The 21,495-nt window shown below is 53.3% G+C and overlaps 2 protein-coding genes across 2 annotated transcripts; one reads left to right on the plus strand and one right to left on the minus strand.

Annotated features, from left to right (window-relative positions):
* The first annotated feature begins 10,290 nt into the window (after positions 1–10,290).
* Positions 10,291–15,046, plus strand: Lgals2 (lectin, galactoside-binding, soluble, 2). The gene is made up of 4 exons (XM_013024949.1): positions 10,291–10,389; positions 12,841–12,923; positions 13,488–13,647; positions 14,711–15,046. Exons 1-4 carry the CDS (start codon positions 10,384–10,386, stop codon positions 14,852–14,854), a joined length of 393 nt encoding a protein of 130 aa, XP_012880403.1. The 5' UTR covers positions 10,291–10,383; the 3' UTR covers positions 14,855–15,046.
* Positions 15,047–15,049: 3 nt separating this feature from the next.
* Cdc42ep1 (CDC42 effector protein (Rho GTPase binding) 1) lies at positions 15,050–18,307 on the minus strand. Its single transcript, XM_013024948.1, has 2 exons — positions 17,579–18,307; positions 15,050–16,665 (listed from the first exon to the last, which is right to left on the minus strand). The coding sequence occupies exons 1-2, from the start codon at positions 18,039–18,041 to the stop codon at positions 16,028–16,030; spliced, it is 1,101 nt and encodes a 366-aa protein (XP_012880402.1). The 5' UTR covers positions 18,042–18,307; the 3' UTR covers positions 15,050–16,027.
* Positions 18,308–21,495: the final 3,188 nt, after the last annotated feature.

Genomic DNA, 21,495 nt, shown 5'->3' on the forward strand with positions numbered 1-21,495 from the left:
TTGTTGGCATCCTAATTTTGTTGGCTTTTGGCCCATGGGCCTTTAATAGGCTTACTGGTTTTATTCGGCAACAGATTGATTCCCTAACATCAAAACCTATGCAGGTTCATTACCACCGGCTAGACCTTGCAGACCAAGGCCTAGATGAGCCCCTTGAGAGAGGGTCTCCTTCGGGAACTGCGCCTCAGTCCTGTATGGCGCGCACCCTTGGGGTGAAGGCATCTGCTTAAGAGGTACACAACCAGTGCAGAGGGGCTAGTAAAGCTAGCACACAGGACCCCTCGAGAGATACGCCCGATAGCATAGGGGTTAAGTGTCGCTCAATATCCCCTCCTTCAAAAAACCGACACAAGATGTATAAAGGTTTGGGACGCGATTCTCCCCACAGGATCGTTCCCCTTATCATACATCCACCATACACCCATCATTTGCTCAGAAGGATCGGTGCCTCTGTCTCCCCTCTCAGACTAATGCCTCAATTTGTTTTTAGGACCCTTCTCTGCTCAAACTTTTAAGTAAATAAAAGAAGGGGGACTTGCCCGGAGACCACCTTAAAACTTTCCCTAAAGCTATTGTTTGCTAGAGTTATTGTTTAACCACAAAGCCAATTAATTGTCAGCTCATAACATATCGATTTATCATAAAGATAGCTTCTGATCTTTTACTTACCCCACCCACCTGCATCCTGTTTTTTGTAAAAAAAAAAAAACTGTGTTACCAATATGTTGTAACTACCTCCTCTTTCATTTATAGTATATAAGCCTTCTTGTAAGTTCAATAAACAGACCTTGATCAGAACTCTGTCTTGGTCTCCTTCTTGGTGTCTGGTTTGTCTCTCATTCAGGTGAGTTCCTCTTCGAGCCCTAGTTAACCGACCCCACGGGCTGGGGCATGAACTGTCCCTGAGCTTCTTTTGAGCCAATCTTGGGGCTTGATCTAAGGTCTGGGCGCTGTCCCTGAATCAAGTATAGCACTTTGCCACTTGAGCCACAGTGCCACTTCTGGCTTTTTCTGTTTATGTGGTGCTAAGGAATCAAACCCAGGTCTTCATGCATGCTAGGCGAGCACTCTACCACTAAGCCACATTCCCAGACCCGCAAATAGTTAAGTACAAGTCTGTGCCAGGAGCAGAGGATGGAGGAGTGAAAGGCAAGGTACCATTATTGTGGAACTTACACAGAAAGGAAGAATACAGTTTCAAACTGGGATGGTGCCACAGCCAGCGGTGAGCTGTGGGGTACCTCACATGTCCAGTAAGGTTCAGGTGTTGCAGAAACTGGGTGCCAGTGGTTCACACCAGTATTCCTAGCTTCTCAGGAGGCTGAGATCTGAGGATCATGGTTCAAAGCTAGCCTGGACAGGAAAGTCCATAGGACTCTTATCCCCAATAAACTACTCAAGGAAAGAAAAAAAAAAGCTAGAAGTAGAGCTGTGGCTCAAGTGGTAGAGTGCTATACTTGAGCAAAAGAAGCTCAGGGACAACTCCCAGACCTAAGATCAAGCCCCAGGATTGGCACAAAAAAGTGCTGTAGACCAATGGCCAGTGGGAGGAAAGGAGACCTGAAGTGTCTGAGCAGAGCAGCGGACCCAGAAATAGGAAGAATTTTCTCCCCAAGCTGGGCAGAGAAGGAGGCAGGACGTGCTAAAACATCTTTAGGAATCTGAGAAGTATGGAGGGAAACCGGGCAGAACAGGAGCAACCAGAGCTTGGTGGCTCCGGGCTGGTTATTTCCTCTCTGGAGTCTCTGCTTGTTGGAAGATTAGACTTGAGGAGGAAGCTGAGTGCCAGAGGCTCACGCCTGTAATCCTAACTGCTCTGGAGGCTGAGATCTGAGGATCTAAGTTCAAAGCCAGCCTAGGCAGACAAATGTGAGAGACTCTTAGATCAACCAGGGAAAAGCCAGAAGTGAAATGTAACTCAAGTGGTAGAACATTAGACTTAAATGAAAAGCTAACAGCACCTCGGCCCTGAGTTCAAGCCTCACTACAGGCCCCCCAAGAAGGGGAACAGAAGTTGGAGAGAGTGACTACTAGTGGTTCCTGTTGTTACTGCAGGTGAGGCCCTGGGTTCCTCTGGTCTAGGGCATGCCTCTTGCAGTCCCCCCAATGCAGATAGGTGCCTTGAAAAGCCTGCCTTCACCTCTCCCCGCCCCCCCAACACTGCACACTGGCAGTCTGTCTCTCGCCTCCCTGCAGGACAAGAACTCCAAGGACTCAGGAGAAACTTGGAGGAGCTCCTAGAAAGGACTTCCTTGTCTCTGTCAGGAGTATCACAGCTGCTGGGGAGGGAGCAGCATGCGTGGCTATGGGCAGATTTAGAGAATTCTGGCTGGTGCTAGTAGAGATTTTTTTTTTTTTGGGTCTGGTCCTGGGGTCTGAACTCTGGACCTGGGCGCTGTCCCTCAGCTCTTCAGCTCAAGGCTAGCACTCTACCACTTGAGCCACAGTGCCACTTCTGGCTTTTTTCTGCTTATGTGGTGCTGAGGAATCGAACCCAGGGCCTCATGCATGCGAGGCAAGAACTCTACTACTGAGCCACCTTCCCAGCCCATGGTAGAGATCTTTGAACCCAGCTATCTGGCCCAAAAAGTCCATGAGACTCTATTTCCAATTAACCAGCAAAAAGCCAGAAGTGGAGCTCAAGAGGTAGAGGACCAGCCTTGAGTACAAAAGCTCTGGAACAGGCCCTAAGTTTAAGCCCCAAGGCCAGTGCATGTACACACATATAAATACACGCACACCCCAAGAGTTGTAGAATCCAGGCCCAGACTCCAGGAGTTCCATGATGTTAGGTCCAGCTCCTCACTCTTTAAGCCAAATTAAGAGATGGGTGAAGGGCAGAGAAAAGAGAATTGTTCCATGGCAGCACCTCTGTAGCCATGTTAAGGGTGTAGACCCAACCTGTAGGTTTTTGCTTATTTTTTTTTGCCAGTCCTAGGGCTTGAACTCAGGGCCTGAGCACTGTTCCTGAGCTTCTTTTGCTCAAGGCTAACACTCTACCCCTTGAGCCACAGCACCACTTCCAGCTTTTTCTGTGTATGTGGTACTGAGGATCGAACCCAAGCCTTTGTGCATGCAAGGCGAGCACTCTACCATTAAGCCACATTCCCAGCCCCACATGCCTCTCTTCTCTTTTTTTTCCCCCTTCTTTTTGGGGGGTTCCGGTCGTGGGGCCTGAATTCTGGGCCTGGGTGCTGTCCCTCAGCTCTTTAGCTCAAGGCTAGCGCTCTACCTCTTGAGCCACAAGGCCACTTCCAGCTTTTTTCTTTTTGCTTATGTGGTGCTGAGGAATCGAACCTAGAGCCTCATGCATGCAAGGCAAGTGCTCTACCAGCCCTCTCTTCTCTTGCCCAAGATCTTTGTGTAGTTAAACCTATAGCTTGAGGTGTTGGGAATGTGGTTTAGTCGTAGAGTGTTTGCCTAGCATGCACAAAGCCCTGGGCTCAATTCCTCAGTACCATATACACAGAAAAAGCTGGAAGCAGCGCTGTGGCTCAAGAGGTAGAGTGTTAGCCTTGAGCGAAAGAAGCTCAGGAACAGTGCCCAGGCCCTGAGTTCAAGCCCCAGGACTGGCAAAACAACAAAAACCCAACAAAACAGAAGAGGAAGAGAGGCATGCATGCATAGTCCCAGTTAGAGGTGTTCAGTGGGTGGTCAGCGGCATGCATGCATAGTCCCAGTTAGAGGTGTTCAGTGGGTGGTCAGCGGCATGCATGCATAGTCCCAGTTAGAGGTGTTCAGTGGGTGGTCAGCGGCACCTGTCTCGGGGCTGCCCAAGTGGGATCTCATTACATTAAGGGTCATTGATGCCCGCAGGTGGTCCGGCCCTCTTTGGCCTCCTGGACAGCTGCTGCGTGTCTGCAGGCAAGGACTTAGATCCAAGACGGAGGAAGCTGGGATGCCTAGTTTATGCTGCTCCTAGTTCAGTGGTGGGCCCACATAAGGAGTCAGCGTTTTGGGGGAGAAAAGCCACTTTGCACGTGACAATCACCTGCAATGCTCCTGCAGCTTTGTGCTCTGCTACTGCGGTATCCTGGTAAATTCTTTTGCATAGGATCACTAACCAAAACCCCAAACTGTGTGTGATGCATTCATAATCCCTCAGGCTGCGCTGGCAACTGTCCCCAGTAGGCATGGAGTTCTGCAGGCAAGGCAGCAGTAGAGGCTGTCCCCGTGGAATCTGTGCCATCCGTGGCTGAGGACAGGAAGGACTTCGCATAGACCAGCTTCTGCCTCCTGCAGAGCAGTCCTTGCTTTCCCCCTCTCCCCAGGTGGGGGCCTAGGGGGCTTGGGGTGTGTATCAGCAGTACTTTGGAAGCCAGCTCTACTTTAGGCCTTGCTAATAACCCTACAACTCTACCTAGAAGTGACTATGAATGTCATAACTAGGCCTATTATATTCCAATTAGGCCGGGTGCCGGTGGCTCATGCCTGTAATCCTAGCTACTCAGGAGGGTGAGATCTGAGGTTCACGGTTCAAAGCCAGCCCTGGCAGGAAAGTCCGTGAGTCTTATCTCCAGTTAACCACCAGAAAACCATAAGTGGTGCTGTGGCTTAAGTGGTAGAGTGCTAGCCTTGAGCTGAAGAGGTTGGGGACAGTGCCTAGGCCCAGAGTTCAAGCCCCACAACAACAACAACAACAAATCCAACTACCTGTATGTCTAACGCAATTCCAACTAGTTGTATGTTGCTAAACTCAATCTCCCATTAGACCTCTACAATGCTCTGGCCACCCCAGAATTGCCCTACGACAGAGCAAGTTCAAGTTCAGCAGGGCAGGTCCATGGAAGGAGGAGACAGCAGTCAGCCCTAACTGCTTGCAAGTCTCTTGCTTTTACAAATTGTTAACATGCAAATTTAGGAATGCATGACAGGGCTGGGAAGGTGGCTTAATGGTAGAGTGTGCCTTGCATGCGTGAGGCCCTGGGTTTGATTCCTTAGCACCACCTGAGCAGAAAAACCCGTAAGTGGCACTGGCTCAAGTGGTAGAGCACTAGCCTTGAATTGAAGAGCTGAGGGACAGCACCCAGACTCAGAGTTCAGGCTCCACATTTGACCAAAAATAAAAACAAACAAAAAAATGAACGCATGGCAGATGGATGCTGGTAGCTCACACCTATAATCTCAGCTACCCAGGAGGCTGAGATCTGAGGATCACGGTTTCATCCTCAGTGTTTGAGGAGAAACCAACGCTCAGAGCAGTGTCTGTGCTTGCTCTTCTCTATGTGGCTTGCAGAAGGGGTTGTCTCTGGTGTCTGTGGGGCTTGGGGTAACAGGAAGACTTCTTGTCTCTATTGAAGTCCTTTAAAACTGTGCAAGGGGCGGGGCTTAGTGGTAGAGTGCTTGCCTAGCATGCATGAAGTCCAGGGTTCAGTTCCTCAGTAGGACTGTCAAAAAAAATATTAAAAACCTGCAAGGTGCTTTTTTTTGGGTCGGTCGTGGGGCTTGAACTCGGGGCTTGGGCACTGTCCCTGTGCTCTTCAGCTCAAGGCAAGTACTCTACCACTTGAGCCATAATGCCACTTCCAGTTTTCTGGTGGTTTATTGGAGATAAGAGTCTCATGGACTTTTCTGCCCGGGCTGGCTTTGAACCATGATCCTCAGATCTCAGCCTCCTGAGTAGCTAGGATTACAGGTATGAGCCACCGGCACCCGGCCTTTTTGTTTTTGGTCCGTCCTAGGGTTTGAACTCAGGACCTTGGTGCTGTCCTTGAGGTCTTTTTGCTCACTTCCAGTTTTTGAGTGGTTAATTGGATATAAAAATCTCACAGGGACTGTTTTGCCTGGACTGGCTTAGAACAGTGATCCTCAGATCTCAGCCTCTAGAGTAGCTAGGATTACAGGTGTGAGCCACCAGTACCTGGCTAGTACAGGGTGCTTTTAAGTCACTTAAATGTATTAATTTGACTTTTGTGTTTGTATGTGTGTGCTGGCCCTGGGGCTTGAATCCAGAGATGGTGCTCTCCTTAAGCTTTTCAGATTCAAGGCTAGTTCTCTACCACTTGAGCCACAGTTCTACTTCCGGCTTTTTGCTGGTTAATTAGAGGTAAGAGTCTTACAGACTTTCCTACCTAGGCTGGCTTCAAATTGCAGTCCTCAGATCTCAGCCTGCTGAGTAACTGGGATTACAGGTATGGGCCACTGGTACCCAGCTCAATTGAATTCTTTTTGAGGTCTGTGCTTAGCAAATTGATACTTTTTCCCCACCTTTAATCAAGATTATTCTTGTAATGACCAGAAGGGGGCAGCAGATACTTTCTCTAAACCTGTAAAGCACCCACAGGCAAACTACCTGCAAAAGTAGTGGCTGTGGTCTGTGGCAGGGGTGGGGAACATGACTTCGAAAGTCGGGACCTGTGGGTTGGAGGTGGCAGTCAGTGGAACACTAGCCAGTGAGCCAAAGCATCAGGTGCTGGGTTCGCGTTTCTATGTCAGAACCCACCCGACCTCCCCAAAATAGTTGAGATCTGAAAGGGGAAAGAAAGCAGGCAGAGCATGGTGCACACATGCCACAGACAAAACGTAGAGATTCGCTGCCCAGTACTGGCAAAAACCAACAAAACCAGTTATCTCTCACCAAGTAGAACCCTTGCCCCGACTCCCTGTGTTGTGCTAATGGCAGTTGTTGGTGGATCAAGAGGAAACGCAGGTGTCCCTGAGGTGTGGATCTGTTTGCTTTGGGGGAGGAGAGGAGACAGGCCAGGATCTCAGACGTGAAAGGAGCAAAGTCCCCCAACAGCAGAAGGCCAGTGACCCACGGCGGCTCAGTTTGGATCAGCAAGATTGCTATGCCAGGCCTATGACACGGGCACGGTTTAGATTCTTCTGAAGTCAGAGAAAAAGTGGACTTAAGGTTGAGAAAATGTTTTGTTTTTTGTTTTTGGTGTGTGCATGCTGGTTCTGGGCTTGAACTCAAGACCTAGGCACTGTCCCTGAGTTTTTTTTTTTGCTCAAAGCTGGCGCTCTACTACTTGAGCCATAGCTCACTTCTGGCTTTTTGGTGGTTTGTTGGAGATAAGAATTTCTGTCTGCTTGGGCTGGTCTGGAACCTTGATCTTTTAAGATCTCTTCCCCTTGAGAAAAAAAAAATTTATAAGGCATTGCTTCCCACCTGGGCATGTGCCTAGACCACAGTCCTCCTAGTTTATATTTCCCATGGTAGCTGAGATGGAAGGCGTGTACCACCATGCCCGGCTTCTTCCACTGACATAGATTCTTTAGAAAATTTTTTCTCTTTGCCCTATCTGGCCTGGATATGTGATCCCCAGATCTCAGCTAGGATGACAGTGTGAACCATGCCCAGCTATTGGTTGAGAAGAAATCTTGTGAAACTTTTGCCTGGGCTGGCTTTGGACTACGATCTTCCTGATATCAGCCTTTTGAGTAGGTGGGATGATGGGAATGAGCTACTGTACTGGGCAGTTTCATTGTGTGTGTAAAAGAGAGAAAGAGAGAAACAGACAGAGCATTCTGGGGCTCAAACTTAGGGCCCTGTGCTTGATTCTCAGATCTTAGCCTCTTCAGTAGCTAAGATTATGGACATAAGGCACCAGAGCCTTATGGATTTTTATTTATTTATTTATTGTTGTTAAAACTGATCTTTCCTGGGCTGGGAAGGTGGCTCAGTAGTAGAGTGCTTGCCTTGCATGCACGAGGCTCCGGGTTCAGTTCCTCAGCACCACCTAAGCAGAAAAAGCACGGTGCTGTGGCTCAAGTGGTAGAGCGCTAGCTTTGAGCTGAAGAGCTAAGGGACAGCGCCCAGGCTCAGGCCCCACAACGGATAAGAAAAAACACAAAATGATCTTTCCCTGGGAAAGCACATAAACCATGAGTTAGGCCCCCTTCGCTGCTCTTCAAACATTTTTTCTTTCTTTGTGTGGGTGCTGGGGTGGTAAGCTCAGGGCCTGGGCGCTGTCCTTGTTAGAATGTAGAGCTCAGCTTGAGAAGGTGCCCTTCTGGAAGCCTTGGTTTGGGCCTCACACACACATTGAAGCTCTTTATCTTGTTGGGGTTCTGCCCGGGGCCCTGGGAGAAGGGTGCGGAAGGATCATTTCCTTGTGGGTAAAATAAGGAAATCAGTCATTGCTCTGTTTGTTCTGGCAGAGGCCTGAAGGTAGCAACCCAGGAGGGTGCTGGGCACCGGGCCACCCACAGTTCCGGCACCAGCGAGCCCGGGGCTAGACCCAGCCTCCAGCATCCCAACGGCATGGCCACGGCCTGCTCTCGTCGTGGCTGGCCAGGCCCAGAGCGCGGGACTTCCACTGCTTCCGGAAGTGAAAAAGTCAAGTGAAAGTGTGAAGTTCAAGCGTCAGTTCTGGCATGCACAGACACATGCACACACATGCACACGGACGGAAATTGAGAGCTAATGGAAGTGTTTAGTGGGAGGAAATTGGCTCAATAAATTGCATCACGGACAGATGATTTCAGTGCCATTGAAGAACAATCCTGAAACAGAGAGCTGTGGGATTCCACGTTTTCCCAAGTGAATCCGGGTAAATAATTGCATAGACAGAAGTCCACAATATGGATTCATGGGGAACCTCCAGGCCAGAAACACGCCAGGAGAGGCGGGAGCTGGTGCTGGTGGAGAAACAGGAAGGGTCATTTCTTATTTAATACCCAGTGCTGTCAGGAGAGGACCAGAGAGAGCAAAGCGCCAGCCCCCGTCCCCGCCCGTCCAGCCCTCTTCACTTTATTTTGTGTGTGTGTGTGCCAGTCCTGGGCACTGTCCTTTAGCTTTTTTCTTGTTGTTGCCATTCCTGGGGCTTAAATTCAGGGTCTTACTTTCTGTGCTTAAGGCTAGCGCTCTACCACTGGAGCCACAGCGCCACTTCCGGCTTTTTCTGTGTATGTGATACTGTGGAATGGAACCCAGGGCTTCATGCATGCGAGGCAAGCGCTCTACCACTAACCCCCTTCCCAGCCTCCCTTAGCTTTTTCACTCAAGGCTAGTGCTCTGCCGCTGAGTCACAGCTCTACTTTTGGCTTTTTTGGTGGATAATTGGAGATCAGCATCTCATGGGCTTTCCCGTCCGGGGCTGCCCTCAAACTCAGCTCTCAGTCTCCTAAATAGCTAGGATTACAGCTGTGAGCCATAGAGGCCCAGCCCATCTATACACACATAACGTACTGTGTGTGTGTGTGTGTGCGTGCTGGTCCTGGGGCTTGAACTCAGCATCTAGGCACCGTCTCTGAGCTTCTTTTGGCATAAGGCTAGTATGCTGCGCTTTTTTTGTGCCAGTCTTGGGGTTCCGAACAACTCAGGTCCTGAGCACTTCCCCTTAATTTTTTCATTCAAGGTGAACACTCTACCACTCTAAGCCACAGCTTCACTTCTGGTTTTCTGGCGGTTAATTGGAAATGAGTCTCACAGGGACTTTCCTGCCCAAACTGGCTTTGAACCATGATCCTCAGATTTTGGCCTCCTGAGTAGCTAGCTAGGATAACAGACATAAGCCACTGGTGCCTAGCCCTTCTGTATTTTTTTTTGTTTCTGGTCGTGGGTCTTGAACTCTGGGACTAAGCACTGTCCCTGAGCTCTTTAGCTCATGGCGAGCACTCTACCACTTGAGCCACAGCTCCACTTCTGGTTTTCTGGTGGTTTATTGGCGATAAAGAATCTCACAGACTTTCCTGCCTGGGCTGGCTTTGAACCATGATCCTCAGATCTCAGCCTCCTGAGTAGCTAGGATTACAGACTGAGCCACTGGTGCCCAGCTAGTGTGTGTGTGTGTGTGTGTGTGTGTGTGTGTATAGCATGAAACCAAGGCCTTATGCCCATTCCGCTTGTTTGTTCACAGTTGGTGCTCTACCACTTGAACCATAGCTCCAGTCCAGCTTTTTGCTGGTTATGTGGAGACTTTTCTGCCCTGGCTGACTCTGAGCCCTCTAGATCTCAGCCTCTTGAGTAGCTAGGATTACAGGCGTGAGCCACTGGCGCCTGGCTATAGATTGCCTTTTAAAACTGACAAGTACAAAAAAATAATTGGTGAGGAAGAGGGGGAGAAGGTTTCCACGTGAATGAGGCCATCAGAGGAAATTAGAAGCCTGGACGTTTTTATAGTCAGTGTCTCTGTTTGTGGTTTGGAAGCTGGGCTCGGTGAGGTTGGCTGATCTCCCCGTGTTTGTGGTTTGGGGTTGGTGCTGGGGAACACTGAGGAGGGCGGGGGAGGGGCTGAGGATGCCTGGGCTGGGCAGGAGCAGGCCCCCGCGTTGCTCTGGGCACCTAGAGATGCGGCCCTGAGATACTTGAACGTCAGGGTCAAAGTCTTCATTTATAGGCTTGGGGGAGTTAATGTGTAATATCTGGGGTATAAACTGGACATGAGAGGGGGGCCCTGAGCAGTGGCGTCGGAGGAGCAGCAGCGGGGAGCAGCCGCCATGTCGGTGAGAGCCACCCCTCGCTCACCGCCCTCCGTCATCTGTCTTCGCTGGGGTTGGGGTGGGGGTGGGGTGCCTTGGGATATAGTATTACTCCTCCTCTGTACCTCAGTTTCCCCACCCACATGGCCAGGGTGTTGGATAGTCATCTCCACGGCCTCTAGCCTCTGGCTCTCCCTTGGAGCCTCTGCCTGCCTCACCTTCTCTCCAGCCTGCTTGTTCCTCATCCTAACAGTAGTAGCAATAATAATAGTAGTAATTGGTAATAATAGTTATATAATGCTCACTCTGTGGAGTCTTTTTGTGTCTGTGTACCAGTCCTGAGGCTTGAACTCAAGGGCCTGGCTACTAGCCCCTAGCTTTTTTGCTCAAGGCTGGTGCTCTACTTCCCACTTTTTGCTGGTTAAAGATGATTCTCACAGACTGTCCTGTCCGGGCTGGCTTTGGAACTCAATCCTCAGATCTCAGCCTCCTGAGTAGCTAGGATTACAGGCGTGAGCCACTGGCGCCCGACGTCTGTGGAGACGTCTGAAAGGGCAGGGTCAGAGGCAGGGCGCAGCTCAGCACCATCAGAGCTCTGCGCTGGACCCCAGCACACCCCATCCCACCCCTCAGAGATGACACTGCCACGCTCACAGCCTGCAAGGGCAGGGAGGGGTTGGGGGCAGCACATCTTCTTTTGTCAGTCATGGGGCTTGAACTCTGGGCCTGTGCGCTGTCCCTCAGCTCTTCGGCTCGAGGCTAGCGCTCTACCACTTGGGCCACAGTGCCAATTCCAGTTTTCTGAGTGGTTTATTGGAAAGAAAAGTCTCAGGGACTTTCCTATCCAGGCCGGCTTTGAACTGTGATCCTCAGAACTCAGCCTCCTGAGTAGCTAGGATTACAGCGTGAGCCACTGGTGCCTGGCAAGTGCACTGTCTTCTTTCTGTCTTCTCTGCCATGGTTCTGTCCAAAAAGATGAGCAAGATAAGCCTCGATCTGGAGACCCACAAGTCTCCTCTGGCATAGAGGAGAGATTCGTTTCCTGAGGCGGTGGAGGGGAAGTCTGGTATCAGGACAGGCAGCCCGGAGGACAGGAGGTGTCACCTTGTAGCTTCTGGTGGCCTCGGGTGACCCTTGCCAGCCCTCAGCATGATGGCTGTTTCCGCCCCTCTGCCTGGGGCCTGCCTGCCTTCAGTGGCCCTGTGCCCTTAGGTCCAGATGTTGCTCCTCCTGAAGAACATCAGTCATATCTAATTTAGAACCACTCTACCAGTGTAACTTTGTCTTCACCAGACAATACCTGCTAGAACCCTGATTTAATTTGTTGTTGCTGTTGTTGCCGGTCGTGGGGCTTGAACTCTGGGTTTAGGCGCTGTCCCTGAGCTCTTCAACTCAAGGCAAGCACTCTACCACTTGAACCACAGCACCACTTCCGGTTTTCTGGTCGTTTATTGGAGATATGAGTCTCATGGACTTTCCTGCCGGGCTGGCTTTGAACTGTGATCCTCAGATCTCAGCCTCCTGAGTAGCTAAGATTACAGGTGTGAGCCACTGGTGCCCAGCTAATTTGTGTGTGTGTGTGCGCACACACACACATGCACATGCACGTGCACATGCAGTTCTAGGGCTTGAACTCAGAGCCTGAGCACTGTCTCTTAGCTTTTTCTGCTCAAGACTAGTGCTCTACCACCTGAGCCACTTTGGCTTTTTTTTTTAGTAGTTAATTTGAAATAAAAGTCTCATGGACTTTGCTGCCTCGGTTAGCTTCACACCTCAGACCTCAGCCTCCTGCGTAGCTGGGATTATAGGTGTGAGCCACTGGTTTGTTTTTGTGCAGTGCGGGGGACAGAACCCAGGGCCCTATGCAGGCAGGCAGATGCTCTTCCAGTGAGGCTCATCCCCAGCCCAACAAGCATTTTATTATTACCTCAACAAACCAATAAAGATAAATCTGCCCATTATAGATGAAGTGAGGTGTCACAGATTGGGACAGATTCACATCTTGGCTTACAAACCGTTCGTAGGTTGGCCAGGCAGTGGTGGTTCACACCTAGTAATCTAGCTACTCAGGAGGCGGAGATCTGAGGATTGTGGTTTGAAGCCAGCCTGGGCAGAAAAGTCCAGGAGACTCTTATTTCCAATTAACCTGAAAACTGGAAGTGGAGCTGTGGCTCAAGTGGTAGAGTGCTAGCCTTGAAAAAAAGAATCTCAGGGATAGTGCCCAGGCCTTGAGTCCAAGCCCTGTGACTGGCACACACATGCCAAGTGTAGAATGGCTGTTTTCTGGCCGGGCTGGGGCAGAGCAGAGTGGAAGGATCAGAGGGGGGTGCGGGAGGCCCAGACGGGAGGCTCCGACTCTCCCCTTGCAGGGCGGTGCCCTCTGGTGGGCAGGGACGGTGACCCTGGCACGTCCCTGGGCACACAGGTGATGGGTTTTCTGTGGTTTCCCCAGTGGAGTTTTCTCTGTTGGCACAGGGAACACTGGAGCTCACAAATATGGACATGAAGCCAGGGACAACCCTGAAGCTCAAGGGGCGCATCGCCAGCGATGCGAGCAGGTCAGCGCGGTGGGTGAGGGAGGAGGTGTGCCAGGAGCGGGCAGGGCGGCACCACGAAATGACCAGATGCCACAGCCTGTCCATCCTCGCCCCCTCCCACCCCACTGCCCACTCCCTTGTTCCTCCCTGACCCCATCTGAGGCTGGCTTTGGGGGCTGCCCCATGCTCTGTTCCTTGTCCAGTGGGCACCGACGGGGCAGCTGAAGCCCCGGGGGGGGGGGAGGGCCTCTGCTGAGTTCCTCCAGCGCAGGCTACCGGCGGGCAGCCAAGGCCTGGTTTGCAGGCTGCCCCTCACCAGGCTGAGCATGCCGGGCAATCCCTGATCTCTACGCACCAAGGGCAGGGGAGGGGCAGGCAGGCAGCAGGTGCAACCCAGAATGTCCCATCCCCAGGGACCCCGAGGGTGGGGTGCCATCCCCACCAGCCTCTCTGCTGCCAAAGGAGAGGGGTCCGCACTGCTGACAGGGTGTCACCCCCCCATTTCAAGACCTCCCGAACACATTTTTCCAGCCATTCTTTCAGCCTGGGGTCAACTGTGCCCCTCACCGTGACCCTCCCCCCCAGCTTCACCATTAACCTGGGACAGGACAAGAACCAGCTGGACCTGCATTTTAACCCGCGCTTCAGCGAATCTACCATTGTCTGCAACTCATTCAGTGGCGGTAGCTGGGGACCAGAGCAAAGGGACAGTAACTTGTGTTTCAGCCCCGGGTCAGAAGTCAAGGTGAGTTCAAGGGGAAAGGGTAGGAAAAGTACCAAAGGGAGACCCCGCCTCCCCCACCCCATCTGTGCCAGAGCTGTTTTTATCACAAGGTTTCTCCTGCTTTTCAGGGTTTTTTTTTTTTTGGTGTTGGTCATAGAGCTTGTATTCAGGCCTGGACACTGGCCCTGAGCTTTTTACTTTTTTAAAAATTGGTCAAGAGGCTTGAACTCTGGGCCTGGGCACTGTCCCTCAGCTCTTCAGCTCAAGGTGAGCACTCTACCACTTGAGCCACAGCACCATTTCTGGTTTTCTGGTGGTTTACTGGAGATAACAATCTCTCAGACTTTCCTGTGGACTGGCTTTGAACTGAGATCCTCAGATTTCAGCCTTCTGAGTGGCTAGGATTACAGGCGTGAGCCATCAGTGCTGGGCTTTTTTTGCTCAAGGCTAGTGCTCTACTACTTGAGTCACAGCTCCACTTCTGGCTTTTTGCAAATTAATTGTTTTTTTTGGGGGGGGGTCCGGTTGTGGGGCTTGAACTCTGGGCCTGGGCGCGGTCCCTCAGCTCTATCAGCTCAAGGATAGCAATCTACCACTTGAGCCACAGCGCCACTTCCGGCTTTTCTGCTTATGTGGTCCTGAGGAATCGAACCCAGGGCCTCATGCACGCAAGGCAAGCGCTCTACCACTGAGCCACCTTCCCAGCTCCTTCGCAAATTAATTGGAAGGAAGTCCTTCCCAGGCTGGCTTTGAACCATGATGCTCAGATCTTAGCCTCTTGGGTAGCTGGATTACAGGCGTGAGCCACTCACTGGAGCCTGACTTTTTTGTGTGTTGGGACTGGGACTTGAACTCAGGGCCTCATGCTCTCATTTGGCTTTTTTTGCTCAAGATTGGCGCTCTGCCACGTAAGCCAGCTTTTTGCTGGTTAATTGGGGATGAATCTCTCAGAGCCTTTCCTGCCAGGGCTACCTTTGCGCTGTGATCCTCGGATATCAGCCTCCTAAATAGAGTAGCTGGGATTCTGGCATGAGCGACTGGTGCCCGGCTTCCTCCTGACCTGTCACCCTTCCTTCCACTGCAGATCACTGTGGCTTTCCAGAAGGATGAGTTCAAGGTGACCTTACCAGATGGGTACCAGCTGACCTTCCCCAACAGGCTGGGCCACGACCACATGAGCTACCTGGGCCTGGACCAGCTCCACCTCTCCTCTTTCAAGCTGGACTGAGCAGCTGCAGCAGGTTGGAATAAAAGCCCTGGACTTGGGACCCCATTTGCAGCCTTTCTCAAATCCCACGAGGGCCAGCGGCCCAGGGGTCCTGGGTAGATTCCCCCATTACCACTGCCCATCATTCCTTCTGGTACCCTCTCCTCCTGCCCCCCAGTCAAGACGAAACCAAAGAATTCACTGTGCACCTTCTCCACGGCGTTCTGTTAGTGCTCTGCAGGCTTTGTTGTTTTTTAATGCTCCTGGTATCTTCATGACACAGGGAGGAAACTGAGGCACAAGGGCACAACACTGCCCAGTGGGGAGTGCTCCCAACAAGCCAGAAGTGTGTATGTGGGGGGGTCCCCTGCCTCCCTCTGGCGTCCGGTGGGGAGATGTGGGCTCCAGGCACCTGGGGCGGGGGCTGTTCCAGGAACTGCAGATAAGCCTGCACCTGGGCACCCTGCTTATCACAGGAATTCCAGCCTGGTTACTCATTACCGAGGGGGCCCTGGGCTCTCCAAACTCCCAGGAAGGGAAAGGGCATCTTGGACAGGGCAGGGTGGAGGGGGAGGTGGGGGGGGGGGGAAGAAGCCGGAGCTCTAGCTTCTTGCCTGGCATCTTTAATCCAAAACAAGAAGAAGAAAAAAGCCTTAATAATTACAACAGAACAAAACAAAACCCAGGCCCCAGAAGCAGATCTGGGGTACAGAGGAAAGAGAAAATAGGGTCACTGCTGTCTTTTCTCTGCCCCCTCCCTCCCACAAGTAGGGCGGGGGGGGCAGGCAGTGGTGACCCTCTGGGACAGGTGTCCCACTGGGAGCAGAGACAATGGCCTTGTGTAGTTCAGGCCTCCCCTTTGCCCCACAGGGCAGCGTCGTGGGGCACAAAGGCCACTCTGTGGGTCTGGACCGGTCAGTTGGGGTCGCCTGGGGTGGGGCCTAAGAAAGAGCTACTGGGCCGTTAGTATTGGGCGGGGGGGGGCTGGTCATCTGGGCTGGGACACTGGCTCCCAGGACAAGCTGGGACTCTGTCCACCCTCTTGTGCCAGAGGATTTGGGGAAATTTGGGGTCTCCTAGCTCATCTGATAGGCCCCAGCTATTGCGGGGTACGCTCAGCCCCTGGGCTTTCTCTTGATGAGATAACCCCCCCACCACCACCCAGGCTGGGCCCTGAGCCCCTCCCCCACACACTCACACTTTGACCTCATCTTCCTCCTCCTCATCGGCAAACTGGAAGGCACTGGCCTGCACTGTGCGGGGTACAGGGGCGCTGCTGTCTGCCCGGGGCGCCCTCCACTCCTCATCCAGGCTCTCCCACGAGCCTCGAACTTGGGGCAGCACCCCGGCCAACTCCTGGCGGGCGTCCATCTCCGTGTACCGGCGGCCCCCCCGGCTGGCCCTCCAGCCGGTGCCCCAGTGCCTGCTGAAGGCCGTGTCAGGGGGCGCTCGGGGTCCTTCCCCCGCCTGGCTGGCTCTGCCCTCAGCCGTGGGGCCCAAGCCTGCAGTTACCCCATTAGGGCAATGTCCTCGGGGTGTGGGGTTTGCAGCCAGGGTCAGGGGGTTTGTGGCAGGGACAGCAGCGGGGGGGCTTGTGGCAGAGTTTGGGGTCTCGGCTGTAGGAGCTTCTGAGAGGCTCATGACCCCTAGCAGCTCGCTGAGGAGTGAGGGCCCAAGGTCAAGATCAAGGCGGAAGGACAGGAGAGAGTCCGATCGCCGGAGCTCGGGCTCCGCCACAGGGAAGGAGCAGTCTCCATCTGGGTCATGGTCCCTGTCACTAGGCTTTTCCAGGCGGGGCAGGCGGGAGATGGTACAGAACCCAGAGTCCAGGCCTAGAAGAGAAATGGGGAGGTCAGAGTTGGGTCTCGGCCGGGCGCCAGTGGCTCATGCCTGTCATCCTAGCTACTCAGGAGGCTGAGATCTGAGGATCAAGGTTCAAAGCCAGCCCGGGCACAAAAGTCCTTGAGACTCTTATCTTTGGAAGTGGTGCTCTGGCTCAAGTGGTAGGGCTCTAGCCTTGAGCTGAAGAGCTGGGGGACAGCGCCCAGGCCCAGAGTTCAAGCCCCATGACAAACCAAAAAAAAAAAGAACGTGGGTCTCTAACCAGGACTTGGGTGGGAAACACAAGACCAACTTTAACTGTGGCCTCAGTTTCTCCCATTTTCCCAACATAGGAAGCTGAAGGGTCTCCTGCGGGATCCAGGGACTGACGGCTGCCATGGTCCTGCAGATGAGGGAAGTGAGGCTCACTTTGGGGTGAGGCAGGCCATGCTCAAGGGGCCGGTCTGGGATGGGGGGGTACCGTACCTGGAGCTCACACCTCAGTCCCACTGCAGCCACTGGCTATGTGCTGACCCGGGCTGCACTGAACCCAACCCAAGTGGACTGGCTTGTGGGTGTCACAGAGGCTTGGAAGGACAGACATGTGCCACCAAGGTCATCTGATCCAGCCTCCCCTCCGGGCCTCCCAGCCTAAGATGCCATAAAACAGTCTAGGGGACAAGAAGCAGGAACAGAGCACAATGCAAGACAAGGCCACCAGGGGGCAGCAGGAGCCCACGGCTCCCAGGCAGGTGGCCCGGTACCTGGTGGGGTCGCACGCACGTGTGCTCACAGGGGAGGTTTCCCACATTTGTCAAGTTATGGGAACGGCCATTGAATCTCAGCGATACACTAAGGGACTCGTGCTACCTCAGAGAACTTGGACCTCTGGGCCCCATGTGGGACAGCGATCCCAGGTCTCACCGTAACCCGAGTGGCCATCGGTGGAGCCGGCAGGGCTGCCGTCGAAGCTGAGCTTGCCGACCACCAGGCTGTCGTAGGTGGCCTGGTTGAGCTGGGGCAGGGAGATGGCGTTCTTGATGATGGGGGAGATGGCAGGGGGGGCCGGCGAGGGTGCGGGGGGCGAGGCCGTCCTCCAGGCTGGCACCCCTGCCCGGCGCACCTGTTGCAGCTTCCTGACCAGGAAGCTGCGGGACGAGCGGTGGGTGGCTCCGGCGCTGCCACCGTGGTTGCTGAGGAAGGAGGTGTCCCCGAACACGTCCCCACCCCGGCCCACGTGCATGGTGTGGCGGAAGTCCCCCAGGGGGGGGCTGATCATGTCCGCCGTCAGCCGCCTCTTGCCCTGCGCACTGGACACCCAGCCCATGGGGGACAGTTTGCCCAGGCTCATGGTGGGGGCTCCTGTGCCCCCCTGGGGGCCGGGCATGGGCGCTGACTGCTCAGGACTGCTGGTCCGTGCCCTCCCCCACCCTGGGGGGGGCTGGGGGGAGAGACAGGCTGCACTGGGTGCCCTCTGGGTTTCTTCCTCTAGATGAAGGTGCTGTGCTGGAATCCACGGGCGCGGGGCGGGGGGTCTTCCCCAGGCCCTGCTCCCCGCCCTGGTGTTCAAATGAAGTAAGTCTTTCTCGTCTAGAAGCAGAGAAGGCAAGAGATGGGCCTCAAAGCTGGCAGCAACCGTCAGGCCGGGATGGAGACCTGGAAGGAGGAAGGAGAGCTACGTGAGGCTGCGGCAGGCCTGGGCACAGCAGGAAATCCTGGGCCCAAACAATCACAGCCCAAGAGAACAATCAAGGGCTCCCCACAGCTTGGGCACCAGGGAGGGCCTGACGTGGATGTTTAGAAAGTTCCAGAATAGACAATCGAATGGCAATTGAAACAAGAATTTATGGCCTGCCTGGTGCTGGTGGCTTACACCAGTAATCCCAGCTGAGGATTACAGTTTAAAGCCAGCTGCAGGGAGAAGAGGCCAATTAACCCACCAGAAAGCTGGAAGTGGAGCTGTGGCTCAAGGGGTAGAGCACCAGCCTTGAGGAGAAAAGGTCAGGGACAGTGCCCAAGCCTTGAGTTCAAGCCCCAGTACTAGCATGGAAGAAAAAAGAAAAAGAAAGCATTTGTTTGCCTTTAAGTTTACTGACAGAGGGACTCATCTCATGCACATTGTGTGTGTATGGGTGTGTGCACACGCACATGCACGCACACGTGTACATGCACCTGTGCACATGCTGGTACTGGAATTTGAAGTCAGGGCTTAGGTGCTGTCCCTTAGCTGCTCAAGGCTAGGGTTCTATCATTTGAGCCACAGATCCACTTCTGGCTTTTGGGTGGTTAGCTGGAGATAAAGAGTCTGATGGACTTTCCTACCCAGGCTGGCTTTGAACTGGGATCTCAGATCTCAGCCTCCAGAGCAGGTAGGATTATAGGCTTGCCACCTCCTCCCCAGCACCAAAGGGCTATAACTTGCCTGAAGCTACTCAGGAACAAGAAGGAAGCAGGGCCTCTAGCCTAGATAGAGCCACGGAGCCCCGTGACTGTGCCTCCTGCAGGCCCCAAGGAGCAAGGTCCCTTCCTCCTCTGGGGATGAAAAATCTCTTCCCCCCAGCCATGAGGGAGGAGACACCGCCAAGGCTAGGTCTGGTGAGCTAATAATACAGCCAACCCGGAGACTCTGGCCTTTAGGATGCTTGCTGGAAGGGAAAGAAAATCATGTGGTCCAAAGTGGCTTTTTCCAGCTGCTTCCAGCAAGCCAGAGCAGATTCAAGGCTCTGAGAAGGCCTGCGGGAAAAGGCTTTATCGGCCTGTCAAGTTGATGTAGGAGCTGTTGCTGGGGAACGCATCTTGGAAAAAGCTCAGCCGTCCCTTGTACACTCTCTTCCTTCCTGACCCCCCACTTCCTGGCCCCACCTGGCTCTAAGCATCCCTCCATGTGTGCGGGCTTCCGAGGGAGGCAGGGCAGCTCCCAGGAGCCTCCAGTCCCACTTCCGGTTCTCTGGGGGCCCAGAAAGAGCCAAGCCAACTGAAGGCTGCTCTGAGAGCTAGTTGAGACTTGAACTCAGGTCCTCTGACTCACAGAAGCTGCGGGGGGTGGGGGCAAGCCCAAGTGGGGCGGGGCAGGGCAGGGCTCCCCTCTTCCCCGCTGCCTTCCCCAACACCCAATCAAGGCCAGTGCAAAAGCAGTCCAAGTGGGAGCACAGACCAAGGACTCAGTGTCCCCAAGGTGTGACCTTCCCCAAGGTGTGACCTTTGCTGATAAGAGCTCATAAACAGGAACACCTGGAATCTCCAACTTTTCCCTCCCCCAAACCTCCGAGTATAAAAATCTCAATACATGGCCCCTCTCATGTTATTTGAAATTCAAAACAGGTTAAATAACAAGATAAAAAACAAAGAAAGCAGGAGAACAGAGCTTGCTTTGTTTTCCGACCACGTTCTCTTCCGTACTACCCTCTGCCCCCCCAACCCCCCCCCCCGGGGGGGGCATCTGAATCATCCACAGCCCTGGCACCCAGGCACCCGGGCACGGCACGCGGAAACCCTTGCTCCTGCAGTGTGTGCTCTGTAGCTGGCCAACCATGACATGATCTCATCTGATGCTCTAACAGGCCAGCAAGGCCAGTCGGAGGCCTGGCCCAGCTTTCAGTGAGGGCTGAGGCTGGAAGGGAACAGACTTATCCAAGGTCATATGGCAGGTACAGGGCTGGGCCAGGATTCCCTGCTCCATGGAGGTGAAGAACTCGTCTCATGTAAGGCCCCAGTAGCTCATGCCTGTAATCCCAGCTACTCAGGAAGCTGAGATCTGAGGATCCACGTTCAAAGACAACCCAGGCATAAAGGTCTGTAAGACTCTTAGCTCCAAATAACCAGCAAAAACGTCAGAAGTGGAGGTGTGGAGGTGTGGCTCAAGTGGTAGAGCACCAGCTCTGAGTGAAAGAGCCAAGTGCAAGGTTCTGAGTTTAAGCCCTAGTACCTACCAGTGCACAAACAAAAATATGAATGAATCTCAGTCCCTATAGTGTAGTAGCACACACCTATACTCCTAGCCAAGCCTGGGCAAAGACAGCAAGAGATCCTATCTCAAAAACAAAAGGATTGGGCTGGGAAGGTGGCTCAGTGGTAGAGTGCTCACCTTGCATGCATGAGGCCCTGGGTTCGATTCCTCAGCACCACCTAAGCAGAAAAAAGCCGGAAGTGGTGTTGTGGCTCAAGTGGTAGAGCACTTGAGCTGAAGGACAGCACCCAGGCCCAGAGTTCAGCCCCCACAACTGGCAAAGAACAACAATAACAACAAACAAAAGGATTAGGAACATGGCTCCTAGGAGGGTACTTTCCTAATTAAGTTTGAGGCCCGGGGTTCAAGCCCTAGTACCTCAGAAAAAGAGGACTCCCTAGTGGGTGGAACAGGTGCAGGTGCAGGGGTCAGCCACGTGGCCCCACCCACCTCCAACCAACCCCAAACCCTAAAGCCCCCCACCTGCTGGCAAAAGAGGCTCCTGCCTGCCTACTCCAATAGTAAGCAAGACTGCCACCCAAAGCCCACCTTTCCCAAAAGCCCCGTCCCAAATGCTCCTCCTCATGCCCTGCTCCGCCCTGGAAGGGTTGAGGAGGGAGGTGTGCAAACTCAGCACACTGTCCAGCCTGGGTTTAAATCCAACACCTCTACCCTAACATCCTTTCTTTCTTCTTCTTTTTCTTTTTTTTGTCGGTTGTGGGGCTTGAACTCTGGTCCTGGGCGCTGTCCCTCAGCTTTTCAGCTCAAGGCGAGCACTCTACCACTTGAGCTACAGCAGTACTTCCAGTTTTCTGGTGGTTTATTGGAGATAAGAGTCTCACAGACTTTCCTGCCCGGGCTGGCTTTGAACCGTGATCCTCAGATCTCAGCCTCC

Source organism: Dipodomys ordii, unplaced genomic scaffold (assembly GCF_000151885.1).
Source record: "Dipodomys ordii isolate 6190 unplaced genomic scaffold, Dord_2.0 Scaffold79, whole genome shotgun sequence".
Lineage (NCBI taxonomy): Eukaryota > Metazoa > Chordata > Mammalia > Rodentia > Heteromyidae > Dipodomys > Dipodomys ordii.